Raw genomic sequence first — 26,060 nt, forward strand, 5'->3', positions numbered from 1 at the left:
TTTGGCTGCATAATTGCCATAAACCATTGCAAGGGCATCCAGAATAGCACAGCCCTGGAACTACTTCTAGGATTAGGTCCTACTCCCTTGAAAAATAAACCTTGGCAAAGAGCTCCGTTCTCCCTAATAAAAATTCCATTTTCACAGCTCTAATCAAGTTTTCCAGAGCTCTGGTCCAAATTAGAAACTGCTCACAGAATATCTGACCCAGGAGAACAAGATGGAGCTTTTCATTTAAAGCAGTACCAGGCTGGAAATTTCCAAAGTTGCCGGTGGGTCACCTGTGGCAAAGCTGGGGAGTGTGTCCCAACAAATCCATCCCTTCCACGGCAAAGCTCCCGGTCCCTGCTCAGGGGTGGAAGAGTCTCCTTTGGAGGATTCTTCCAGAAATGGTATCTCTCTTCATAGCCAGGCTGGGAGAGCTGGGGGGGGGTCAGATGCAGAAGAGAAGGATCCAGGGAGACCTGAGAGCCCCTTCCAGGGCCTAAAGGGGCTCCAGGAGAGCTGGAGAGGGACTGGGGACAAGGGATGGAGGGACAGGACACAGGGAATGGCTTCAAACTGCCAGAGGGCAGGGATAGATGGGATATTGAGAAGGAATTCTTGGCTGGGAGGGTGGAGAGGACCTGGTACAGGATGCCCAGAGAAGCTGTGGCTGCCCCTGGATCCCTGGAAGTGTCCAAGGTCAGGTTGGACAGGGTTTGGAGCAACCTGTGCTAGTGGAAGGTGTCCCTGCCCATGGCAGGGGGTGGGAAGGGGATGGACTTTAAGGGCCCTCCCAACCCAAACCATTCCATGAACTTGGCCATCCAAGTGACAGCAGAGTCTGGAGCAGAAAGGAGGAAGCCCCAGCCACAGTTCATCTCTCAGGCTGGCTGGGCTGAAAGATGCTCAGAACCATAAAAACCCCAGGCAGGATCGTTTCTTAAACGCTCACGTGGGCTCCTAATTGTGGAAACATGTTGGATTATGTGATACCATGGGGTTATATAACACCTTTTATGAAACTCTTGGCACGAAAACAATGCATAAAAATAACAGATGTGGCAAATCACAACCATGTTCGGGAATCTTTCTGCAGTTCAGCTTAGTGAAAACAATAGACTCGGTTTAAATGGGGAGGTTTGGTTTTTTTTCCTCCAAAACAATGTCTTAGGGCAAAGAAGTGTTGGACAGAATAAAAAGGCTGAAAGTGCAAAAGGGGTTTCCCCTAAAGAAGTCTGGAGGTGGTTGAGGGCTCCAGGGTAGCAAGGGGTGTGAGAGGGGGTGGAGATGACCCTCCCTACCTTCAGGGAGACTTTCCTTCTAAGCCAGGCAAGGGAAAAGTGGTCCTGAGGCGTGTCCCGAGGGAATGATGGTGAACCAGCATCCTGAGCGAGGACCAAGTGTGCAGTTGTCCTTCTAGGACCATCACGCTGCAAATGTGGCACCTGGGGACGTGGTTGAGATGGGCCTGGCAGTGATGGTTGGACTCAATCTTAGAGGGCTTTTCCAACCTTAGTTATTCCAGGATCACCTCTGCAAACCCCGAGGGGTGCCCGAGGTGAACTGGGAGTGCAGGAGGGGCTCAGCAGGGTGGGTGTGTGACTGCACCCAGCCTTTCCCCATCCCAGGAGTTTTCCCAGATGGGTTTGCAGCGCTCCACAGGAGAGGTCCTGGGTGTCAGGAATGTGGCTTTCCCATGCTTTTGTGAAGCTGTGCCGCTGATAAGAGGCCCCTCAGAGCCTGTAATCGGAGCAGGATCTGCCCGAGAGTGAAGGCGCCGTGACTGCCCCGGTGGATAACGAGGAACAGGCTCCAATTAAACACCAGTTCCTCCCGTTTGTTGTGGTACACGGTGTCCTGAGCACCCAAAACCAGACCCAGGGCTTTAAACCGTGAGGCAGTGCTGGAATAAGGAATTGGATCTGGCTGGGAGCTGTGTGGGTTTTTAATCTCCTTCCTGGCTATCAGCCTTTGTGCAGTCCATTTCTACTTTGGCACAAGCCCTGGCTCCAGTTGGCATTTGGGACCATCCCGGTATGACAGGGCTTCCCAGAACTGAATTTGGCCTCCAGTCTGCTCTATTATGTCCCATTAATTCATAATTCATTGTGTGAGAGAGCCCAGATGTGAGCTCAGGACCGGCCGCTCTGGAGCCGTTTGGCCAAGAGGTGCCAATTATTTCTTGGTGTCATCTGAAGGAATTTTGGTTCCCAGATGGGAGAAAACTGCAGGACATCTTCAACAGAAAAGGGAAAACCAGGACTAATGGCCTTCCTTTATTAGTGGAGAAAAGAAAGATATTTTAGCTAAAGGCTTCCAACTTAAAAAAAAAAAAGGGAAATTTCAAGTGAAAGAGAGAACTTACTGTTTGGAAAGAGTCTGCAGGGTGGAGACATTGAACTGAAAGGGTCTTGTGTAACTTTGCTTTTTAGGTCTAAGACTAAATTCCCTCATTTATTCCTTTGCTTTACCACAGGGAGATGGCAGAGGAATGCTAAGGAAGAGACTGATTTTTGGGCTAGCTGGAAGCATGTGGCATCTTCCAGGATCGGCCCCAGACACTTCTGTCTCTAATTTTTGTCCAGACAGCTGATATTTCATAGCTCTTCCCATCCTCCAAGTCCTCTGTAAGTGTTAAGTATTTTTGCATCCAGCAAATGGAACAATAACGGAGGACTTAATTTTCCCATCTGTCAACTAGTCCTGAACAAATTGTACGTCTTTCTCTTTAGAGTGAAATCTCAGCTAAATTAAAAGCTTTAGTGTTCATTTTCATGTAACAGAGGTTCTGAAAGAAATTCTGTCATCACATTTCTGCCTGAGTTTATTTATTTATTTATTTATTTTTAACATATTACAAATCACAGAAGCCTCGTTTTTGTAATTTGGTGATGGTGGCTCTTTCTTAGGTATCCAAGCTTGGCTTGTGCTGCCTCAAAGTTATGTACCTCATGTTGAAACCAGAATTGTCATGGAATCAGGGAATGGTTTGGGTGGGAAGGGACCTTGAGGCCCATCTCGTTCCACCCCCTGCCATGGGCAGGGACACCTCCCATCAGCCCAGGTTGCTCCAACCTGGCCTTGGACACTTCCAGGGATCCAGTGGCAGCCACAGCTTCTCTGGGCAAACTGTGCCAGGGCCTCCCCACCCTCCCAGCCAGGAATTCTTTCCCAATATCCCACCTAACCTTGCCCTCTGGCAGTTTGAAGCCATTCCCTGTGTCCTGTCACTTCAAGTCCCTCTCCAGCTCTCTTGGAGCCTCTTTGGCCACTGGAAGGTGCTCTCAGTTCTCCCAGGACCCTTCTTTTCTCCAGGCTAAATTTTTGAGGAAAAATGCTGTCTATGAAGGAGGGTTAGTGGTGTTGGTACAGGAAAGCTCAGGGGCTTTGGAGAGATTTCTGTGCTGCTGCAAAGCTCGAGGGCCACGAGCAGGTGGTGATGCCATGGGCTCCATCCTGCTCTGCTGAGGATGCTGAGCACAGGCTGGGCTTTGCTGCTCCCCAGACAGTGTTTGGGAGAATTCTGTTTGTCTTGGGCTTGACCTTCCAAGGCCACTCTGAGTTTGGCTGGCTCCTGTGCGTGTGGGAGGTGCTGACACATTCCAAACCATCTCGGTGGGCTCTGGAGCTGCAGGACGTGTTGGCTCTCGGTGATTTGTTGACTCTGGGCAGGCCATGGCAGCTCCAGGCTGGGTGGTGCTGCTCTCTTTGCCCTCTCAACCCTGGATCTGCAGCAGGGGGTAACACAGGAGGTGCCTTGGGTGCAGATATCCCCTTGTCTTCCCCGTCCTTGCTTCCTCGTAGTAGATGTTGTCCGTCCTCACGTCATCCTCCCCCAGCATCACCCATCTGGCAGGCTCAGATAAGGGCTGAGAGGGCAGATAAGAAGCTCTTTCCCTTCTCCTCCCTCATCTGGAGCGCCAGTAAATGGTGAGGCTCCACTTCCACAGTCCCACTTTTAAACCCATGGGAAAGTGGCACCCAAAGGCAACAGGTCACACCTCCCCCCTTGGTCTCTGGAATGAAGATTTGTCAATGCAAATCTGGGGTGAAAGAAGGGAAATAACAACAAAAACCCAACTTAGAGCTGGGTTCCCCTTCTCCTCAGCACCCCATTGGGTCTCTCAAACCACCCTTGAAGTTCCAGGGTAGGTTTACCTTAAGCAAAACTGTGTTATGTGATGTGGCAAAGACACACCCTAAAAGAGACAGGTAGGAATTTGGCTCTGGAGCTGTTTTCATTGGAAAACAAAAGGGTTTCTGTGACAGTCTGGAACAAGTGCCAGTGAAAGGGTATGAACTCTTTGCAGACTGTGGTAGCTGCAGAATATTGCTCACAAGGTTCCTACAAGTCATCAGGAGCTTTTCCCACCCCTCTTAATGAGGCAGCTTGAGTGCAATGAGGTGACGTGGTCCAGTAAACGGAGAAAACAGGGCAAAAATGCAACTTTTACTTGATGTCTGCCAGCTCCTCCCTCAGCAATGCAATCCTAGAGGGGCATCCATGGATGCAGCAACGCATCCACAGCAGGACTTTCACGAGCAGAGTCCCAGGAAGCTGTGGCAGGGCTCCAGCAGGAATCCTCTGGGCTTTACAGAGGGATAGATAGAAATCCTGCTGGGATTTCTGCTGCTGTACCAAGGAGGTGTGAGAACTTCCCCACCACAGCAGCGATAACGAGGCAGGAGAGGATGCAAAGAGGCTGGTTCAGGTGCTCCCTGCTCCGAGCTTCCGTGCTGGAAGCTGCCACAGCAGCAGTTCCAGCTGTGGGATCCACGGCACGAGCTTTGGAGCAGGTCAGGTTCAAGTGCTTTTGCTGGGCTGTGCTGGCTCGTGCTGCAGAGGGGATAAATTATGATGTCAAAACAGGGAGATTTTGTCACACACCCATCTCCCCCTCTGGGGTCGAGGTTCTGCTCTGTAGCTCAGAAAGCCATTAGTGCAGTGGAAAGCACATGGCCAAGAAGGGGCAGAGAAAAGTCTGGTGTGTGTTTGGGTCAGAGCTGCAGACAAAAGGCTCTTTGTGCTCAGAGCTGACAATGACAAATAAAGAGGAACCTGTTGATCTGGGAGAGAAATGGAGGATTATGAAAAGATCACATGGGGAGAAAAAAGACCTTGGCTGTTTGTCTGGGTCTCTGCTGTCCTTAAAATGCTTTCTGTGGCCTCGGCGTTATTTGTTAATGCAAAGATTGTCTCCTGCTCGTGGGTGCCTTTCCCTAACCTGCAAAATGCTATCTGTGCCTGAAGATGCTGCCCCCAGATCAGAGAGGTGATACACTCTCAGCTGGGTCCTTGCCATGTGTGAGGTGCTGTGATTATAACAAATGTCTGCAAATCCCTCAGAGCACCAGAAACACCAAACGCTAAAAAAGAGTGTCTATCCAGCCACGATCATAAATACAGGACACAAAGGGAACCCACTAGCAAAACGCCTATAATTCAACAAAGTTCCTGGAAGGAGCCCAAAAGCTATGTCTAATGCTAATAATAAGCATATTTCCCAAAGGTACCATTTGATTTCTATCCAAAACTAAACATATTTGAAGCTCTGCCTGGCCGTCGTTGTATAGTAGATTAACTGGGGCAGTTTAATGTGTGACTAACTTCATAAAGCCTTCAGCCAGCTCTGAAGGAACAGCAACAGTCTTGACAAGGCTGGGCTACAAAACACTTCACAGATAACGTGGTGCTTTTTCACAGCAAGTCTGGAAAAAAAAATAGAGCAGGGCTTTGGTTTCGTGGCACATCTGGCAAGTGCACAGCTCTGATCGGTGTGCAGAGAACAGGCTGAACAGAAATATTTATACTGAGCATCGATGGGCTGCCTAAAATGACCTCCAGAGTGTATGCAGTGCACCATAGATTTTTAAAAAATCTATTACAGCCCATTATGTTCTGGAATGGATCCGAGTCCATCAGCGTGGGCAGTGCCAGCGAGTCTCTGCTGCAGTGAAGGAGACCTATGGAAACGTGTTTAATTCAGAGTAAAGCGGGGGGGTGTGGGGGGAAATAACAACAGAATGCTTTTCCTCTGGTTTTATTTATCTTTACGGCTGAAGAGCCTGAGCCGGGGAAGGTGAGTGGGAAATGAAACACAAAGGGAAAGGTCCCTCGCTGTTCTTTAAGCACTGGTCTGAAATCAATGCACATAATGCACTTGGAAGGGCTCTCTCATTTACTGGTTTTCAGTAAATTGCTGGGCTGTGCTTCCCAGTGATAATGTGATAGTCGTGGCTGTGCCAGGAAGAATATACTTTAAAAAAAAACAAAAACAAAAAACCAAAACAAAACCAAAGAAGGGAGCAATTCCCTGCAAGCAGCATTTGGACAGTTTAGTCTGGGCTGCCCTGAGTTCTGCACGTTAACCAAGAAATCCCCAGGCTGCTGCCTATCTCTCCAGGAGGAACAGAGCGTGGCCTGGCTCTCTGGAGTTTGTTCCAAAGACACAACAAACCACTTTTAAGCAAAATATCCTCCTGCAGAGAGAGGGAGGGTTGGAGTCCCCAGCCCTGGAGGAGTCCAGGGAAGGCCTGGCTGTGACACTCAGTGCTCAGGGATGGGGACAAGGTGGGGATGGGGCACAGGGGGGATCCATGGGCTGGGAGGGCTTTTCCAACCTCAGTGATCCTGGGATTCCTCCTCTCCAGGCATTTTCCAACCACTGCTCTTCCTTCCTTTGCCATCCTCATTTTCCCCCCAGTAGTGGGTGATGAGCTCCCAGTGACTGCTGGATTAGGCTTAGGGTCCAATTATCCTCACTAAAAGTATAAACTAATAATTCCTAGTTCAAAGGGGGTTTGCTATGGACAGCCCCACCAGGGATTTAGTGCTTGATACTGGAGTTGGTGTTTAGGTTTTCTTTTAATAATATTTTTTAACTGGAGGCAGCTCTATTTATATATGCTCTGGAAGGGTAATTTTATGGGTAAATATAATCTTTATTAATATTTTCTTTGTTAATTCATTGATGTTAGTAAAGAGCTTTGAAGATGAAAGCGCTGTATGCAATAAATATTAACATTATTCCAACTTATTTTAATGTTGCCAGCATTCCAGCTCCATCATCTTTCATCCAAGAATCTCAAAGTGCTTTCCAAATGTTAATTAATTTCCTCTCAACAGTCCAGGGAGATACCTATTATTATCTTCATTTCACAAAGGAGTCATTCTGAGTGCATTTTACCCCATGACTTGGTCAAAAATCAGGTAATATGGCAGGAGTTTATTTGGGACGGAGCCAAAAATCCCTGCCTCCCGTTCTCCCATCCTTGCTGCTGGACAACATTCCCTTCCTGGGAGTGGGGTGTGACACTCACAGTGCTTTCATCAGCTGCTTTTATTGGTTGCTCTTAAAAGAAAAAAATAGACTCTGATAAAATGCCCCACCCAGGGACAGGAGGGGAAACGAAACCCTTCAGAATCAGGATGTTCACAGCTATGAGGAGATGAATTTTCAGCATTTTTTTGATGTTTGGGAGTAAATCTTAATGGGATGCTGGTTTAGAGTCCTACTGTAGAGTCAGAATCTTATAATCCTTACTTTAAGGAGTACTAAAATAGAAGCATTTTCTCGAATGCTGCACATCTGAGGAAATGCTGTGGTGGAGAGCACAGGTGAGCACAAAAGATCAACCTTCTGCAGCTGAAATGTCTCCTAAAACGCTCTTCCCAAACCAGAGGGTGAGTTACTGATGAGACAAGAAGAGCATTTAGAGCCAGGGTGACTCCAGCAGTCCATGAGAACAATGCAAAGTTCAAAAATAGCACTATTGACTGGTGGAAAAACAACACACATATAATTTTCAGGTAATTACGACAGTATAATTAGCTGTGCTGTTCTCATATGAGCCATCTGAAATGAACTCTGCCTGCTGCTGGAGCTCAGCCTTATTCCCAGCCTTCCCAGGACTGCAGAGATTCTTTAGGAAGAGTGATGAGGTAAAAAGGGAAGATGTGAGTATTTTACAGCGGGTGCCACGCTGGTGCCAGAGAGCACAGCCTTGTGCTGGGGCTTCATCCACCTCCACTCTTTAGGCAAGATGAGACCCAAAGAGCTGGGAGAGATGAGCATAATCTACTCCTGTAAATCCAGGAATTCCATGTGTGGTCCATAATGGAAACTGTGGGACAGGGAGGAGGAAAGAGACTCAAACTGTGACAGGTGTGACTGATGCCCTGTGCAAAATCGATATAAATTAGGATTGTATGGAAAATATTAGTATTTTACATGCACTGTGAGAGCGAGGGAATGGGGAGAATAACATGTAACTTAACTCTCAGTCAAAGCTCTGGAAAATTTAGCACCTTGGTTATTTTTATTTGCCCCAGGCTTTGCTTATTAAGAATTATTTCGTATCTGAAGAAACCAACTTCAACACTGGGACGTTGCAGTCTTACCAAAAAAATCGCTTTTAATTGGAATGAGAGACTTTACCCCAGTGCAGACCTGGGTTTGTTGATGCTGTAGGTCTGTACAGGGTAATTAAAAGCCTGCCTCGCCTCTGTGATGATATTTTGGAAATAAATGTAGCTTTCTGTAGTTTTCTGCCCTCGTGTTCGAACAGTTCTCGGCCAGTTTGAAGCTGCTGAAGGATGTGATGCTCTAGGTTTGGACATGGCCCTCTCAGCTCCCTGTGGAGCAGTCACGTCCTGCTGCAGTTGTTTTTTACTCCTTGTTCTTTTACTACATCCACACATTATGAAAATGGGTGCTAATGACAAAAAAAAAATGCCAATTGTGATTCATGGAAATGGAATTTTGTTGACCAAAATTGTGGATTTAACTCGGCCAAAGGAAATGCTTTTACAACTGTAGATGAATATCTCAGGAATGGTCATTTCTTTGGAGAGAAAAACAATTTCAGTTTTAATTAAAAAAAAAAAAAGGATGATGATGTAAAAGAAAAGCGAATAGAGGTACAGACAGAACTAGATCTACTAAACAGTGGCAGTAAAAGGTCCAGAAATTAATTTTAGGTGACTGAAATTAAAGTAGAGTGGATGCAAGGCCAGGAGGGTGCTTGTTTCAGCACAGAACCAGTCCCCCATGACATAAATCTCTTCCTGGAATCCTGGAATGGTTTGGGTTGGAAGGGACCTTAAAGCTCATCTTGTTCCACACATGATCCAGGGATAGTGGGGTGGGAAGGATGAAGAAATAGTTTTGAAGAATGGGCTGATTGTTGTGCCCAGGACTATTGTCTTGCAGCTGCGAGGTTTTGTGGAGCAGTGGAGGACAGAGGGAGCGGAGCTTGCCTTGGAATGTGGAATTCCAGGCAGGGAATACAATCTGCAGGGCATTCAAAAATCGAGGAGTGCAGTTAAAGTCTTGTTAGATTAATAAAAAATGGCAATGGGGGGGCAGAGTTTGTTCCGTGGCCACGGCAGGCTTTGGGTGCTCGGGGTTGGAAATGAGAACAGAAATGAGGGAAGTTGATCCCGGGAAGTGAAAAAACAGGAAATACGAAATGCAGCTGGCATGTGTCACCCCATGACGCTGTGCATGGCATTCAGGGTTGGAATAACTCCCTCACATGTGCTTTCCGTGTTGTTAGACCAGGAGATCTAAGGATATATAACACTGACATGAGCAAAATGGTCCGCTATTGTCCCTAATTTAGGGGTTTGGGTGATTAACTCCCCCCCTCAGGGAATTCAGATAAGTCAGGCAGCAAAGCTGTGATGAAACTTTCTTTTCTAAGTAAGTAGCAGCCCTTGTTTGGGCCAAATCTGCGAGCTGATGGTAACCTAATATGATATAATTGAATGTAATATTGCTCTTGGATGTGGATTTAGGGGGAGGTGTGTGCTCCAGCCAAGTCCCAGTCACTCAGCAGGAACTCGCTCCACAGCATCGTGAGCACTGCCACGTATGTTGCTTATAAAAAATGGACTTATTTTATCAGACAGATTTGCTACTCCATTTTCTACTCATGCAGCCAAGGAATTTTCACTACAATGTACCTTCTGTGGCTTCTTTTTGTCCCTCAGAAAAAGTTACTTCAGTGACACATCTAAATGTTTTTTATGTCTCTGACAACCTCAGATTTCAGTGGCTTGGTTGTGTTTTCTATCGAGAAACAGGAATTGACAATCTATCATTAAATAAGTTGTGTTTGGGATCAAAAATGCCAACCAGTACTTTTGAGCAGAGAGTTAAGTTTGGACTATTAGACAAAGAGGGGAAATTCTTGGAGACTCGGACTAATGAAAACAATATGCTGGTAGAAAAATTGCATATCTGTTTTAAAAATGTTATTGTGGCTGAACATGGTTTTAAGCAAGTGAGTTATGTGACATGATCCATTTTTTGACAAGTTACAGAATGGGAAATTAGAAGAAATAAGGGTGGGAGATAGAGTCTCGAGCCATTTATTCTACTGAGATATGGCCAAAAGGGGGAAATGAACTTCTGGAAATTGGGAACTGAAAATATCAAAATTCTGAATGGTTGAGGAAAATATTGTTCTTTAGTCTTCTCTAAAAGATCAAAAGAAAAAATATTGGAGCTTTAGCTCAGAAAGGGGACAACTGGAAGACTATTGGGGGTATTTTTACCTACTCCAGTTGCACCCTAGGTGTGTCCTTTTTAAATTAAGACAGAACCCTGACAGATCTGAGTGTTGCCATCACAGCCAGAGCTGCAACAGCTTGGGAGCACCTTTGAAAATCACTTGTGTTGACAAAGTCTTTTCTTGGCAATAAACCATCATCTGAGACTCAGGAGCAGAGAGGAACAAAATTTCATTACATGTAAATAATAGTCTAAATATAGAAGCACAGATTGTTTTTCTCATTAAGTTCCTTCTTCATACTAAAGCATATCCTGCTTTTAAAAACAAGTGACTATTAGAAAGTCCAAACTGAAGAATAAGGGGCCTGCATGAGCTTTGTCTGTACAAAACCCTGACAAGTATTTAGGGTGAAGCATTTTAAACCAAATTTTCGGTACCCTCTGTTTTAGTTCGCTTCCTTATTTTAATGGAGCTGAAAACATTCTCAGCCTGCTTTATTTAAAGCCAGTTTTGAAAGAGGACACTGTGGTTTATGGCCATGTGTCAAGTTTGATAGTGCTATGCCATGATTTAGCAAAACACTTCAAGCACATGTCCACATCCCACTGAATTTGGTAGGAAGTGAAGAAGCAGAGGAAAAACTGTTTGCTGTGCAGCAAGCAGCCTCATTCAGGGGAAAAAAAAAGTAATTGAAATCAAAAAGGATTTGTCTTCATACAATTAGAGACCGTTTCTGCCAAATTCCTGGAACGAGACACAAACTCATCGATCCCGTTAGATCCTGATTATTAAAGAGACTGAATCATTTCAGATGAAGGGTTCCAAACTGGGCTGCTTCAGACCACTGAAATAGATGGGCTAATTATGGGACCCGTGGGCGTTCTGGGGAGTCAGCTGACTTTTATTTTTTTTAGATATCTTGCCGAGCACCCTGCCCCCTCCCCAAACCAGCCTCTGATAAGTCTTCATTACACGCAGGATTAAGCTGGAGTATCAGAGTGTCACTTATCAGCCTCTTCTAATTGCTCCTCATTTCCTGAATGCTTCGTTTGATATGCTGAACGGAAAAGAAATCCACGAGAACAGTGGATATTTGGATATCTGCAATAAAAATGGCCTGGAGATGAGAGAGGGGTCGCAGCTAGGAGTCACCAGGATTTGTTGTCTACGGTCTGGAGACCAAGCTGGAGAATATTTCTGGGAGAAATGCTTGGAAATGGAATGTTTGGAAGGAGATGGGAGTTGTTCTCTTTGGTCAGAGAATCAGGACTTCATATATATATATATACACACACGTATTCATTCATATATATTCTTATGAATAAAGAGGATGGTATCAAAAACCTACTTACTAGAAAGACATTTCACACCACTCTCCCATTCTCCCCTCAATGCAAACTACCTAATTTTAAATCGTGGGTAACTCCTCAGGTCATATGGGATAAATTATAACTCAGTAATAACCAGGAGTGGTAATCTCCTTACCACAAACACACTTTAATCTGTGGAGTGGATATATTAATGTTTGGTTTTGTTTTTTTTTTTTATTTCTGTCTTGCAATGCACATAATCTAAGTGCTTTCTGAATGTAGAGTGGGGGTTTATGGAAGTTATGGAAAAGTAGGAAATTTTGTCTCTTTTTCTCTTCTCTGCACCAAGGTGAAGGCCAAGTGAAGAGTCTCATGGTGATCTGTATTTATAGAGCAACACATAGGTAAAAATAACATGAATGAAGCCAAAGTGACTTGAATATTCGTATTTAATCTGCCCAATTCACAACTGATGCTGTCATCTTGCCAGCCAGCAACTTTGATATATATTTTCCCCTCCGTATTACCTGGTCTGCTGTTGGAATAACCCACATTTTACTCGAAATTGACATGAAACGGTCAAGTTTGCATCTCAAGGCTCTGCTCCGGTTCCTCAGGCCTCCCAAGAACACCTGTATTGCTGTTCCTCGGTAAGAGGAAAAACCCGGGCAAGCTCGTGATGATTCCCTGAACTTTTCTGCAGAAACCCAGGGGAATAAAACTTATTATTTATGAAACTCATCATTTCCCGCTTGGTGCAGATCAGGAGCCTGAGGGTTCCACACCGCCGCTGAGGGACCCCAGCCCCGTCCCGTGCTGCTCCACTCCTAAACTACTTAAACCCGCCGATTAAGTAGCAGGAATCAAGAGTCGCAAATCCCAAATTTAATCAACTTTATTTATTACTACCGCGACGCGCATCCACCGCTCCCCTCTGGTGCTCCGGAGGGTCCCGGGGCTCGGGTCCCTCAGGGGGGCGCGGGTCCCTCAGGGAGCGCCGCCCGCTCCCCTCACGGAGCGACCCGCGGGGGCCGCGCTGGAAAAGGGGGGAAACTTTGCGGGCAGGGCGGCGGCGACAACACGGTGCCAGCGGGGCGGCTCGGGGAGCCCCGCGAAGGGACCGGGGGTGAGGACCGAGGGTCTCTGCCGAGGGGAGCGGGGCGGGACCCCCGCCCGAGGAGGAGGCACAAAATGGCGCCGCGATTCAAACGCTGCGCGCCGGGAGCGGGCGGGGCGGCGGGAGGGGGGGGGCGGTGTCCCGGCGGGGTTCACTGCGCCTGCGCGCGGCCTCGCAAGATGGCGGACAGTGCGGAACTAAAGGTAAAGCGCAGCTCGGGGTCCCCCCGCGGAGCCGCTGCGGCCGCGGCTGGGACGGGACGGGCTGGGCTGGGCCGGGGCGGCCGCGGGTCCCGGCGGGGCGGGCGCGGCGGGGCAGCCGCGGGCAGCGGGGGCGGAGGGACGGGGAGAGCGCCGGCGGGCGGCGCGGCGCGGAGCTGCCTGCCTTCCCCTGGCCGCCCCCTTCGCCGGCCGCGCTCCGCCGGGGCAGCGCGCCCGGCCCCGCTCCGCGCCCGCCGGGTCGGACCGCGCCGGGCGGGCTGCGCGGGCAGGGGCGGCGGCCCCGCCGGGCTCCCGGGGGGTGCCGGCCGTGGGCAGCGCCGCCGCTTGCCGGGGCGGGGGAAGGAGCCCTCGGGCTCCCCGCGAAGTTTGCGGGGAGTGCGGCGGTGACAGCGCGGGCACCGCGCCGGGCGGCCCCGCTCGCCGCCCGCCCCGCGGGATGCGGCGCGTCACGGGCAGGGCTGGAGGAGTTCGGCGGGGCTGAGCTGGCGCCGGTCCCTGTCACCCTGCGGAACGCGTGGAAAAGGGGCGCCGCTGGGGCTCCCCCGGTGCGGCCCGCGGGGGGTTCGGGGGGCTCGGCACGGGGAGCGGCCCCCGCCAGCATCGCCTTCCACCCCTCGGCCCCCCCCGGGCCTTGGGGAAGTCGCCACGCACTTTGCAATAATCACTTCAGTTACCCAGCAGGGATTTTGAGGAACTGTCGTAGCGGGCGGCGGGGCATCCGCTCTGGACACACGCCCAAAAATCCAAGGAAAAGCGCCCCCCACTCCCCCTCCAAAAAACCCAACTTTGCCGTGGCTTCGGTGCCGGGCGTGGGGCTGCAAACCCTGCCCTGCACGGCCGGCAGCGCGGGGAAAGTTTGGGAGTTTCGTCGCAGTTGCCACAGGGTCGTTGTTCAGCAGGAGGGCTCCTGCCTCCCGCTCCGGAGTTAATGCAGCGAAAGGCACAAATCAGGTGTACGTTAAATCGGTAAAATCAGAAGTGTGTTAAAAGTGCAGCAAAGTGCAGAATATGTGAGGTATGACTACGGAAATACTTTGGTTTTCCCTGGAGACTCAGCAGGTCTCGGTTTTCTGTGTATCAAAGGTAATGTGCACTTTCATTTTGAGATGCTTAAGGAGCTGTCAGAAGGTAAAGAATTGTAAACCCTTGAGTGTGTCCAACTTCAGGATCTTCTTTAAATCCTCTCGTGGCCTTAGTTTTTCTGGGTGTTTTCAGACCATATTGTGTTGCTTGAGCTGTGTTGTCCTGAAGTCCTTCTTCTTTTCAAAATGTGCTTCCCACGTAACGAGATAAAAGGTCGGGAAGCGATTCCAGCGGTTTAAGTTTTGTTAATTTAAGCGTGGCAGATGGAATAATGTGTTTTAGTAACCAGCTCTGAGGGGTTTGGGTGCACAGCAGCCAGGTGGGGTGGGTTTATGTGATGCCTTTATTAGCAGCCCTCACTGAAGTGGAGTTAAAAGAGATGAGAGATAAGGAATAAGGTTATTTTTTTGGGGGATGTGTTAAGATGACAGGACGGTGGGCAAGGGACAGGGCTGAAAGGCAGGATTTGGCTGTGCAAATCGACAGTTTATTGATCTTGGGAGCTTTGAAACCTGAAGCCTGTGGTCCATCAGGCTGGGGGGGCCTGTCCTTTTCTCTTCCTCTGCAGCTTCACAGGTGGATCTTTCACAGACCTGATTCTGTGTCTGCTCATCATCCCAGACCTCTTTTCTTGATCCCTCCCTAAAACTTATTGAGAATCACTAGAAAGAAATCAGAATTTTTAAAAATTAATTCTTCCTAAAGTGCAGTTGCTGCCTTGGGAATTTGGAGAGTGAATGCCCAGCTGACTATTTTATTTTCATTTTCACTTTTCTGCTCAGGGTAGTGGCACTTGCAGACTGACAGTGAAGGATCCCGCTGCATTCTGTGAAAACTTGGGTTTTTCCTCTAGTTTTGGGGGCTTGGCATAAGAAAAAATACTTACTTCATGAATTTATGCTTGGAAGACTTTGGTCTCCAAAACTTTTTTTTTACAAGGACAAAAAAGGTGTGTGGGTGGGTCCTTCTGTGTCAGGAAGGAGAGGGGAAGACAAGGGGGCCCGAAATTCCTGCTTTGGGCCGGAGCTGTCCCAGGGTGGTTTTCCAGGAGCAGCACAGCTCAGTGATGAGGTCCTGGATGAGGGGAGTGCTCCTGGGAAGAACGGGGCTAATGGAAAGCTGTGACATCGGGCCTGGGGGCAGTGGGTGTTTTCTGAGCAGGAGTAAATCCCCAGAAAACTTTTAAAATTCTTTCTTTGCAAGTGGAAAGGTACCTAAGGGAGGGTTTGTGATTGAGACTCTGCTGTTTGAAGGATGACCAGTGAATTCCTTTAATTATTTTCATTTTCTTAGGTAAAAACCTTTTCTGTTTCTCCTCCGATTAATTAGCAAATGGCATCGATTTCAGCTTTAGTGACCTTTAAAAACTAAAATCAAATCTGATAGTTGTGCAGTGACTCGCTTGCCTTGCCAGAAAAAGTTTGTCAGGAAGACTTAGAAAAGTTTCTAAAACTTTTTTGCCTTCCCATGTGAAGACCTGTGGGTGACACTGCCCGTGTAAATTGGGGAACGGGATGTGATGGTGTTGCCAAAGGCAAATGAAAGGTCCTGCTCCCTTCAGAAGAACAGTGGTCGGTCTTACTTGCCATAACTTTTCCTGGAGCTTTAAATTGTGAAACAGCCTCTTTTTTGTAATGTATTATCTCACCATAATCAAGGATATTTCAGTCTTTCGCCCCATTTGGGACTGTTTGTCCTATTGGAAAAAAAAAAAATAATCAGATAAGATCAAACACACTCTGCAGATCCCAGAGTTGTGAGGTTCCTGAATTCTTTGGTACTCTGGAAGGGCTGGATAAATTGAACCAGTATGTTTTCATTTCTGCTGCTGAAATAAGGTAACTGGAAAGTCTGTGGAGTTCTCCATAACTCCATAGGCTGAGGCATATGTGAATTTTCCTGATCTTAATTACTATTCCTGTATAATTGCACACAGACTCTAATTTATCTCAAGGTAAGCTATTTAAAGCTCTTTCTAATTGGAAGGAGTATACTTGAGTGATTAAATCTTTCCTTCAATATTTCTTACATCTCTTTAAATTGGTTATTAGATTGTTGTGATCTTTGCCTTCCACTCAAGTCCTTTGGAAATCATTACACAGTTTGCAATAATCAATTCAATTATACATGGATCAAAGAAGGAAAAAGAAAAGCTTATGTTCGAGTATTGTCATTCTTGATACTGTCCTAAGGAGCTGGTTTGGAAAGCACATGCTGGGAGGTTTTCTCCTTTGTTCTCTCTCCTTTTAAGAAAGTGCCTTTGGGGATTGAAGAGATCCCTGGTGTGTTTCTTGTTAGACACAATTTATACTTTAAAAAAAAAAAAAAAAGTGAGCCAAGAGTTTGAATGAAAATTCATAAAAGCGTTTCCACACAATGGGGAGGAAAACAAACCAGTCAGAAATACCCAGTTGGGAAATGCCCCTCCCCTAAATGCGGGGAGGCAGCTTTTGAGGGGGACAGGTTGGTGGCACAGCTCTCAGGTGGGGGTGACAGCAGTGACAAGTGGATCTCTGGAATGGCATCCCCAATGCTAATAGGCATAATCTACCTATTTCGGTGTTCAATTAGAATTTTACTCCTCTGTATTACAGTTTTACTCCTCTGTATTACGAGCTATTTTTGCTTAATCCTTTTATAAGTTGCTGTGGTTGGTTGTTTCTGTGATTAAAGTAAATATAATCTACTTTTCATTGTTATCTGAGTCCCTGGATTAGGGTGGTTTCACGCTGTAATTTAGCGTGTGGCAGCACCGTTGTATTTTTAACTGTCTTTTGGTCCAGGTATCACAGTTTTGAGCCTTCGGTCTTTGCCACTGGGATTGCAGATACCAGAGGAATAACATTGGCAGCTGTGCATCACCACTTAACTGTCAGAGCCCCAATCCATAACCCTTCTTTATGGCCAATAAAACCCAGATTGCCTGTTGTGCACACGGAAATGCAGTGTCAGTGCACTTGTGCAGAAACCCTCCCCAGCACCGGGGCCACCCTGGAGGCATCTGTGCTTCTGGGCAGGGGAAATTCTCCTTTGATGCCACCTGGGAGAAGGGACGAAGGGGTAAGAACCATGCCCACCCTCCTGGATATTTGTATTGGGTTTTACAGTTCATTTTCCTTTTGCTTTAGAAGTTACAGGGCTGAGAAGGTTGGAGGCAGGTAGAAGATGCATCTTTAGCTTTATTCCATGAGAAGAGTGTTCCCCTCAGGAGGGTGGGTGCTCAGGACTCGGTGTCTGCCTGAAGCACACAAGACAAATAGTTAAAAGCATCCCGTGGAACGGGGTGTGGACAGTTCAGATACCTTCAGATATTGAAGTTATTTATAGGGATGCAGCCACTGCTCTGGTTTCAGTGGTTTATGGCCTGACCTGCCTTCACACAGGGCACAGAGATAAGTGCAGACCTGTCACTAATGTCTCTGGCACGGAGGATTGGAGTTCCTGTAATCTGTTCTCAGAGAAGTCAACGTCTCATCATTTCCCTCTTTAGGGCCATTACAGAGAAAACCAAAGCAGAACTTCCACACACTTGAGACTTGAGTGCTCCCTGTAATTGTTCTGAGATACCCCCAGCCCTCTCCCACCCTGTGAGTGCCTCCCTGCTGCCTTCCTCTGGAGCACCTCCTGGAATCCCTGCTTGTCCCAGCGCTCAGAGAGTGTGAGCTGGTGGCTCCACCAGCGTGGCCTTCCCTGGGCTCTGCTGATACTGAATTTGAAGCAACAGTCCCTTGGCTGCTGTGAATCGACGTTTTGAAAGGGTTACTTTTTGGATCACTCGAATCCCATTGGATTTATGGCTGGGAAATGGATTGGGTCTCTTGTGACTTTTCTCTTCTTGGTGTTTGACCCTTCGGCTGCACAAGGAGAGAATTCCACCCACGGTCCTGAGGTGGCCTCAGAACTGCCTGGTTACTTCTGCTGCTGATCTTCCCCTGTACAAACTGCTTTGCTGAAGGATGTTGCAGGTGCCCTTCTAGTGGAAAGCTCAGCTTTGTCACCCTCCATAAAAAGCAGTCAAAGCCTTCTGACAGCCAGGCTTTCAGGGAAGGATGAAAACATGGCTTTTCATGTACAAAACTGGTCAGTAAATACCTTGTGCATCTCGTGCAGCCCAGCTGCTTCAGCCTGTGCTGTCCCCCTTCACCTCTGGTCACAGAGTTGTGCCTGCAAGAATCACAGAGAAATGTTTCTGCTGTTCTTGAGGGGGAGAAAAGGGGAAATGCACAGTTTGGGGGGCTCCTGGGACACGTGGTTGGGCAGCTGGAGTTTGGAACCCCCTTGACGAAGCTCAGGTATCGATTGGCTCGTTGCTCTGTCACTCTTCCAGCTCTGTGTAGACCAGTAAATGCCAGGAGTGCTGGTTTGGGCTTTTTAAAGTGAAAATGATTGGATTTTATGATGCAGAAATTGCACATAGTACCTTCAGTAGTAATCTGTTCATGAAAACAAATGCCATTCTTAAAAGTAGGTTTTTTTTTTGCTAGGGAGGAGGGGTGAGGAGGAGAAGGGAGCTTACCAAGAGTGCTTATTTCTGTAATTTTGCTCAGTGCTGTCAAAGCCATTTTGAACATGTAGTCACTGCTATAAAATGTGGCTATTTGAAAGCAAATTAAAAACTTTAGGGCTACAGGAAAAACTCAGAGGTATTAAACCCTTGAGAATATCTGGAGTTGAGGATGGAGCCAGGAGATGTCAGTTTTACCTGGCTTTGTTCTGATCTTCCAAATGTTCAGTGGCAGCCAGAGCCACATTAAAACAGGTAACAGTGCATTATTCTGCCTGTGCTGTGCCACAGACCCTTGGATTGTCATTTCTTCTCTCCCTGTTTTGCTGAGGCTCCTGGGGCTGGTGCAGCTGCATTGATCCAGGAGTTTGTCAGCAATTTGCTTGATCTTGTTCTCCTTTTGGGATCAGGGATGGCTGTGGATGTCTCTGTTCCCTTGGCAAACACAAGGAATAGAGGAGTGCTCCGAGCTTTGTGTCCCAGGGCAGAGCAGGAGCGAGCAGAGGGTGGGTGTTATGGGCTTGTCTGGGACATGTGAAACAAAGAAATGAAAAGCCAGCACACAATGAGACCAGGGGGCAACCTCAGCTTGACCTTTATGTCTGTAGGAGATGATATACAAGAGATTTATATAGGAAGTGGCACGATAATTAATGGAGGAGCAAAAGGAGCCTTTTAAAGCCGTGGCTTGGTAAGAATGGAGCCCTGGGCTGTGCAGCAGAGCAGAGGCTCTGTGGGCATGTGAAAGTTTATTCAGCACTGGGGACGGGGAGGGAAGTGCTGGTCACTCCATGTGCATCACTGAACAGGGATCTGGGTGAGCTTCCCTGCCTTTGTTTAGGAAATGGGAACGAGACCTTGTGGGTGAGCTCTGCCTCCTCCTGCCAGCCCTGCCTGGGCTGGGGGAACGCTCCAGGTGCCACTTTCCATCCTAGAAGGGTATCTGACAGTGGGAGAGGAAGGGAGAGTGTCAGTCTCTCCCTGCTTCGAGGCTGACACACAGCCAGCAGCTTTTCCATGGTAAACTGAGCTGCATCCCTGTACCTCTGGAGATATTTTCTTCCCTGTGCCCTGTTTATGGTGTGTCCTAAGAATGCTTTTCATGCTCAGTTCTTCAAACCAGAGTTCAGTAGGACTCTCCTGTTTGCAGTTCTTGGTGTCACATTCAGTTTGACACCTACTTGCTTCCTGGATCCTGACCACAGATCATTTGGTAATTTTGGCTGGAAGGGAGCGTGGGAAATCTCCACACTCCGAGCTCCTGCTGGAAGCAGGATCAGCTGTGAGGTCAGAACAGGTTACTCAGGACTTTATCCAGTCTGGTGTGTGAAACCTCTGAGGATGGAGATGACACCACCCCCGTGGGCAACCTCTTCACTGCTGAACTGTTCTCATGATGCAAACAGGGTTGTGTCGTTGGTCTTTTTTCATATCCCCCTTCAACCTCTTATTTCATCTCATACCTCTTGTCTCACATCCCTCTGCTGTGTGCTGGTGTGAAGGTCGTGGCTCTGTGTCCTTGATGACCTCCTTTACACCCTGGAAGGTTGCCATGAGGCTCCTCCAGAGCCTCCTCTTGTGCAGGCTGCAGCAGCCCAGTTCCCCCAGCCTCTTGCTGTACCTCACACCTTTGGCAAGAAGATACCAACAGCTTCTTTAGGAATGGCATTTGGGCCGATGATTCCCTGAGGTTTTACTCCTGAGGGTTTCTGTTAGTGGAGGTGTTTTTGGAAATCCTTAATAGCCTCAGCCATGTGCATGAGCAGTTCCTGTGACTGTCCACTGATAAGGTGGAAATTGCTTCAAAAAACGGAATTTCAGAAGCAGTGAACCTTCTGAGAGGAGAAGGTGACAGGCAGCAGGTGGGCAGCTCCTCACCAGGAGGCTCCATGGGATTCTTGTCCATTTTGGAAAGTGAGATACCAACCTCTCCCACTCGTTCCTCCCCTCCCATTAAATACATGCTTATAAAGCAGATGGAAAACTGAGCTCAGTCTCCTTCTTGCTTGGCTGCAGCACCTGAAGATGCAGCTTTGTGGCCACAGCCATTGGAGTGTGCAAAGACTGATAAATGTCCTCAGGAATTTGTGTTGGGCAGCAGTTAAGTCATAACCTGTGGGCAGAGCTGAGATTAGACACCTAGTTTTTTCTAAGCTGGGTAAAAACCAGGTCTCTGTTCTGCTCTTGGTCCTTGGAAGAGCATCTCCCCTTGTTTGCTGTGTGAGCAGGTGAGAGACTTTCACTGTCCAGCCATGTGAGAAATTTACTGTAGAGATTCTGATGAGAATCTTCAGAGTTGGAACTTCTTGTTCACCTTCATTTGCTGCCTTTCTGCAGGATGCTCCCCCTGCCCTCCTGGTAGAGCAGGGCCTGGACTTCATAAAGCTGCTCTGTTCAGCTTTCCTACTGAAAAATGATTCATAAGCATGAAAAATAGAATATGGATGGTTTGTTTGGCTCTTTAGCATAAATGCAGCTCCCTGTTAAATTTTTAGAAAAGCAGAAGCCAAATACAGTAGGGATAATGTGTTTGGGTAAGGTAAAATCTGTAATCCAGACTGCAGGAGTGTGTTGTAAAAAGTTGTGTGGATGAGAATGTTTTCTGATACATTCATCCCTCATATTGTTTCTCGAGACTCCCCTGACAAAATGATCTCACTTTTATGCAGATGTTGTATCTTGTGTCCCCAGTGCAAAATCAGAGCCTTTGCAGCAGTCCAAGTATTTGTGTAGATTCTCAGCTTGTTGGAAAAGCTGTTGGAGCAGCTCTGCCCAGGCTGTGGATGGAGCTGTGAGTGCACCTATAAATGTGCAGCTCCAGGATGGAGAATGTGGGACACGAACCGGGCTGCTCTTTTTGGTGGGTTCCGTGTTGATTTAACGGTGTCTCGTCTGTGAGTCTGCTGAGGCCCCTCCGTGGCAGGGCTGCAGATCATTTTCAGTCAGGACTGTTGTTGGTTTGGATTGCAAGGATTTTAGATAATATTTTTCTAAAGGGTGCACACCCAGCTCTTCATTCAGTTCATTTCTGCTCTTACCTCTTCGGTGTTAAAATTTGACTCTTGTCGTTGAGAAGGAACGTTTTTATTCGAGGTTCTTGACGATGTCACTTGGGTTTCTGAGGAAATGGCTAAAAATAAAGGTGTTATAAACGGATTCTTCAGAATGTCAAAGTAGCTGTAGTGGTTCAGACCAAGGGTCCATCCCTGGTACAGCTTCCAGAAAGGAGTGAGGAGGAAAAGCAACAACAGGGCGAAGTGTGGGGAGTAACTGTCACCTCCCTGCAACAGTCCCCTGGTCTGCAGCCACTTTGAGCTCAGTCCTCTGGATCCAAAGGGGTTACCAGCTGGATGAGCCACAAGAAATCTATTTTCCAAGTGCCTGTCCAGATTTCTCTTGAACCTTTACAAACCTGTTTTGTTCACAGTGTTTAGGGAGGGATTTTTGTGCTGCTCTTTGCTGAGTGAGGACCTTGCTGGTTTTCCTTTGAGCCTGGTTCCATCCAGCTTCATCTCCGGCTCACTGTTGTGTCGTGGAGGAGGCTGAAAAGTTGATCCCTGTCCACTCTCCTTGTTCTGCCATGGTTTTATGGATTGTATCATGTTTGTCCCCATGTCTTCCATTTTTAGGTTGGAAAATCTTAGCTTTTGCTGTTTCTTCATTAGGGAAATCCTGGTGGACTTGTGCCTTCCTTCTGTGAACATTTCCACTTCTAATGTGTGTGTGTGTGTATGTGTTTATATATATATAATTTTTTTAAGATGAGGCCCCCAAAAGCAATGCACTTGGAGATCTGGGGGGAGCAGGGATTTATAGTGTGTAATGATTTCTTCTCTGCTCTCTGTTCCCTTCCTGATGATTTCCCCCAGCGATTGCTGTGTTTGCTGCTGAGCCTGTGTTTCCAGAGGTGTGTTTATCCTGGGCCCAGGAGTTGCCCCAGGGTGGCAAAGGTCACCAGAGCCATCCCTGTGTGTGGAAGGCTGGGTTTGGCTGCTCAGCTTTTCCCAGAGGCATCACTTGAGTTGTGTTCATTGAGCAGCTCCATCTCTGAGGTTTCCCACTTTTCCTCCCTCCTTCCACCAGGTCCCACCATCAGCAGCTTTGTCATCCCGCTGCTCCCTTGGTTTCCTGGGATGTCAAGGAGCAGGTTAAGCTGTGCCAGCCCAGACCTGCACACATGACCTTCCTTGTTGTTTGCTCTGGGAACAGCTCAGCCACACTGGGAGCAGAACTTTGAAAAGCAGCTGGGGATCCATGGCCTGTTTGGTGTTTTGGAGAAGTTGTTCTGCTGTCAGAACTCGTGTGTGCAGCCTGGGTGTGCAGACTGCCTTGGACCTCTGCTGGGCCCTCGCTTTTAAACACAGGGAGGACTCTGAGGCGGTGCCAAGCTGTTTTAAGGGGAAGCAGGGATGTGTTGGGACTTGTTTCCTATCTCCAGTTAACTAGAAAACTTTTGTGAAATGTGCCTTTGTTTCTTGTAGAGTTTGGTAAAGGGCTTGAGCTAAATTAAGAGTTGATTAATTGCATTGACTCCTTCATTGCTTGGGCTCTGATGTCTTCAAGCCTTTATTTTTATTGCCACCCCAATACTACTGTTGTTTGCTTTTGACACAGAGGCTGAGCAGTGTTGTGAAGCAACATCCACACCTGGAAGTGGAAGCTGTCTGTTGTTACCTAGTGAGAATTCAGGAGGCACAAAGGTGAAGACTCTTCACACTGAAGTTCTAGGCTGAACCCCAGGAAATGCTTTGTTTTGTTGTGAGCCCCTAAATAATCCCCCCAGCCCTGTGCCTTTGGCCTGTGTAGGTAACAAGGACAGGCAGAGCATAAATTCATGAACATGTGAGAGTCATTCAGAGGACATTAATGAGCTGCCAAAGGCTTGTGTATATGCAAATTCCTATTCAGGGTGGGATTTGGATGAGTGCATTAATGAGGTGGGGCAAGAGTTTGGGCAGTAAAGATGAAAAGGAGCAGTGACTGGAGCAGCATCCTCCCTCTGCCCGGAGAGTGGGGGGGAATCGGGGGGAGGCAGCCCATGGAAGGCTTGGAAAAGTGAGGGAGTGGTATATGAGCAGTCAGTGCTGCTACTCTCTCTTCCTCGGGATTACCGTGGAAGTTTGAACTTTACTACCAAAGTTTTCTTGGGCAGCTCCTCCAGTCCTGGCTGTTCTTGTGGCTGAAGCCAAGTTAAACCCAATGTCGTTCTTGGAGTTTACTTGCAATGGTTTTCATGTATTTTAAATCATAGGTGTGGCTGCAACTTGGCTTATAAACCCCCTCATTCCATCAAGCAGTTTGTTTCCAGGCAGGGCAGGGGTTATTGTGGGAGCAGTGAATTGAATTCAGTCTTACTCTGAGTATAAGAAAAATTGTGTCTGAAGGATGAGGTGTCTGAAGGGGAGGGGCACAGGGTGTCAGGTTGGGGGCACTGGGAAAAGAAATATCCCTCTTCCCACTGAGCAAGTGTCTTTAGTATCTGTCCTGAACGTGTGCCAGAGTGACTGGGAAAATGGGGAAATAAGCTTTGTCTGTGCTATGTGTGGGCCAGGAAAATATTGCATAGGGAATATATATATAGCTCTCTACCTCACTGCATGCTTGAGCCTATAGGTAACACTGCAGCTCATACATAGAAAATGCAGTTTTCTGGCATGGACAAGCTGTGGAAGATGGAAGGACAGAGCAGCCTGAATTCTGAGGGGTTTGGATCAGCTTTGTCCGGGGTTTAGGCCTTGCCTGAGGTGCATCTTCCCAGTCCGCCTCTGGCTGCACGTTGTCATTTGGAACTGTTTTCTTTCTCCTCATTGAGAGCTGAAGAAAAGCAGGAAGGTCTGCTTCCTCCCCCATTATTCTGTCATCTTTTTGCATTTCTCCATGGTGGGAAGAGCCCCGTGGTTGTGGGAGATACGAAACACTGCACTTCCTGCTCTCCCTTTCTTTGTGCCGGTGCCTCCGTTCGGCGCCTTCCCAGGATTCGCATTCAGGCCGTGCCCCGCTGCTCTCCTTCCAAGCTGTGCTGGTACTTGGAACGAAATCCAAGTGATTCCTGACAGTCTCACTGATTCTTTACCGCCGGGAGCAGCAGCCAGAGAAGTCATCCGTGTCTCATTAAGGGCCTGACCCAGGATCCTGGATCCGCCTGGCTGGGAACGGGGCTGAGCTCGCCCTGACATGGGAGCTTTTCACTGGCACAAGAACTCCTGACTGCCAGCACTTCCACCTGCACTGGCATGGGCACCTCAGGAGCTGCTGTCATCCAGCTGCTGGTTAATAATAACACGGATTCTGGCGCTTTAAAACTGACCTGTGTCAATATGGGATGTAAATGTTAATTCTGGGGCAGGTGGTGTGGCTCTTGGGGATGGTCCTGTGTAGGCTTAGGGGAATAATATTCTGGGAATAAATCATTCCAGAGTCCTGCAAACATGGGAATGCTGTTTCTTGGTGCTGGTGCCTAAGAACCTGTTGGTTCATGGGGAGATGCTTCTGTAAAATAGAAAGGGGCAGTAATTCTTCTTACACCAACTGAATGGTGGAAGACCAGATGTGCAGACTCTTTATTTACCTATGTGAAAAATGGAATATAAAAAGAAAATTTCTTATTGTTTAAGCTTTTAATTTATCTTGATGACTTACTTGAAAGGACTTAGGACTACTTAAAGAGAAGTGTGTACTTTGTTTTCCTGCTGTAATTTCTACACATGGCTTTGAAGACCTTATGAAACAGAGATGCTGTGCAGAATGATTAGCTTTTCCTTTATTTTTTAGTTGTTTGTTGTTTTTTTTTTTAAAGACTGTGCAGATGCCAGTCTGATTGCTTGATTGAATGTGGTTTTTTTCAGCTTATTGACACAGTGGGGATTTTTGGCTCCATTGCTTATTTCTGTGATAATTAAGACTAATTGTTAGTAGTAATAAATTATAATTCTCTGTGGACCAGTATTAGAAGGGAATGGGATATTTGGCCAGTGTATTTCATAGGTGTTTGTTGTCAGCAGATTTATTTCCTTTGGAAAAGGATATCTTTAAATGATAAATTATTATCTCCTATACCTGCTGTTTTGTCTCCTGATTTTCCGTTCTCCCATCCTTCCTCCTTTCCTCCCTCCCCAGTTTTGTTCTAGATGTTATGAGCAATTATTGGAGGCTTTTCTCTGTGGTTCCAGATAAAAGCCCAACCAAACATTCTGGTGCATCCTGTGAGATGGCCCTGAGTTACAACCAGTTCACAAAGCCTGGGAATTTCTTTCTCAGAAGGGAATTTTGCTTCCAAGTCTAAAAGAAAACATTATTTTTTATCCCATGTCATTTGAGTTTAA

General features: G+C 47.4%; 2 protein-coding genes across 3 annotated transcripts in view; both read left to right on the forward strand.

Moving 5' to 3' along the window:
• Positions 1 to 26,060, forward strand: part of MAP2K5 (mitogen-activated protein kinase kinase 5) — a 255,429-nt gene that overhangs the window by 138,890 nt on the left and 90,479 nt on the right. The gene's annotated exons all lie outside the window — the stretch shown is intronic.
• PIAS1 (protein inhibitor of activated STAT 1) overlaps positions 13,095 to 26,060 on the forward strand; it is a 55,982-nt gene continuing 43,016 nt past the window's right edge. For both annotated transcript variants that reach the window (XM_050309535.1, XM_050309536.1), the window contains exon 1: positions 13,095 to 13,133. In XM_050309535.1, coding sequence (XP_050165492.1) covers positions 13,110 to 13,133 — 24 coding nt within the window. In that variant the 5' untranslated portion in view covers positions 13,095 to 13,109. The remainder of the gene's footprint in view (positions 13,134 to 26,060) is intronic.

The sequence above is a fragment of the Myiozetetes cayanensis genome, unplaced genomic scaffold (assembly GCF_022539395.1).
Source record: "Myiozetetes cayanensis isolate MyiCay16 unplaced genomic scaffold, myiCay2020 scf14, whole genome shotgun sequence".
Classification (NCBI taxonomy): domain Eukaryota; kingdom Metazoa; phylum Chordata; class Aves; order Passeriformes; family Tyrannidae; genus Myiozetetes; species Myiozetetes cayanensis.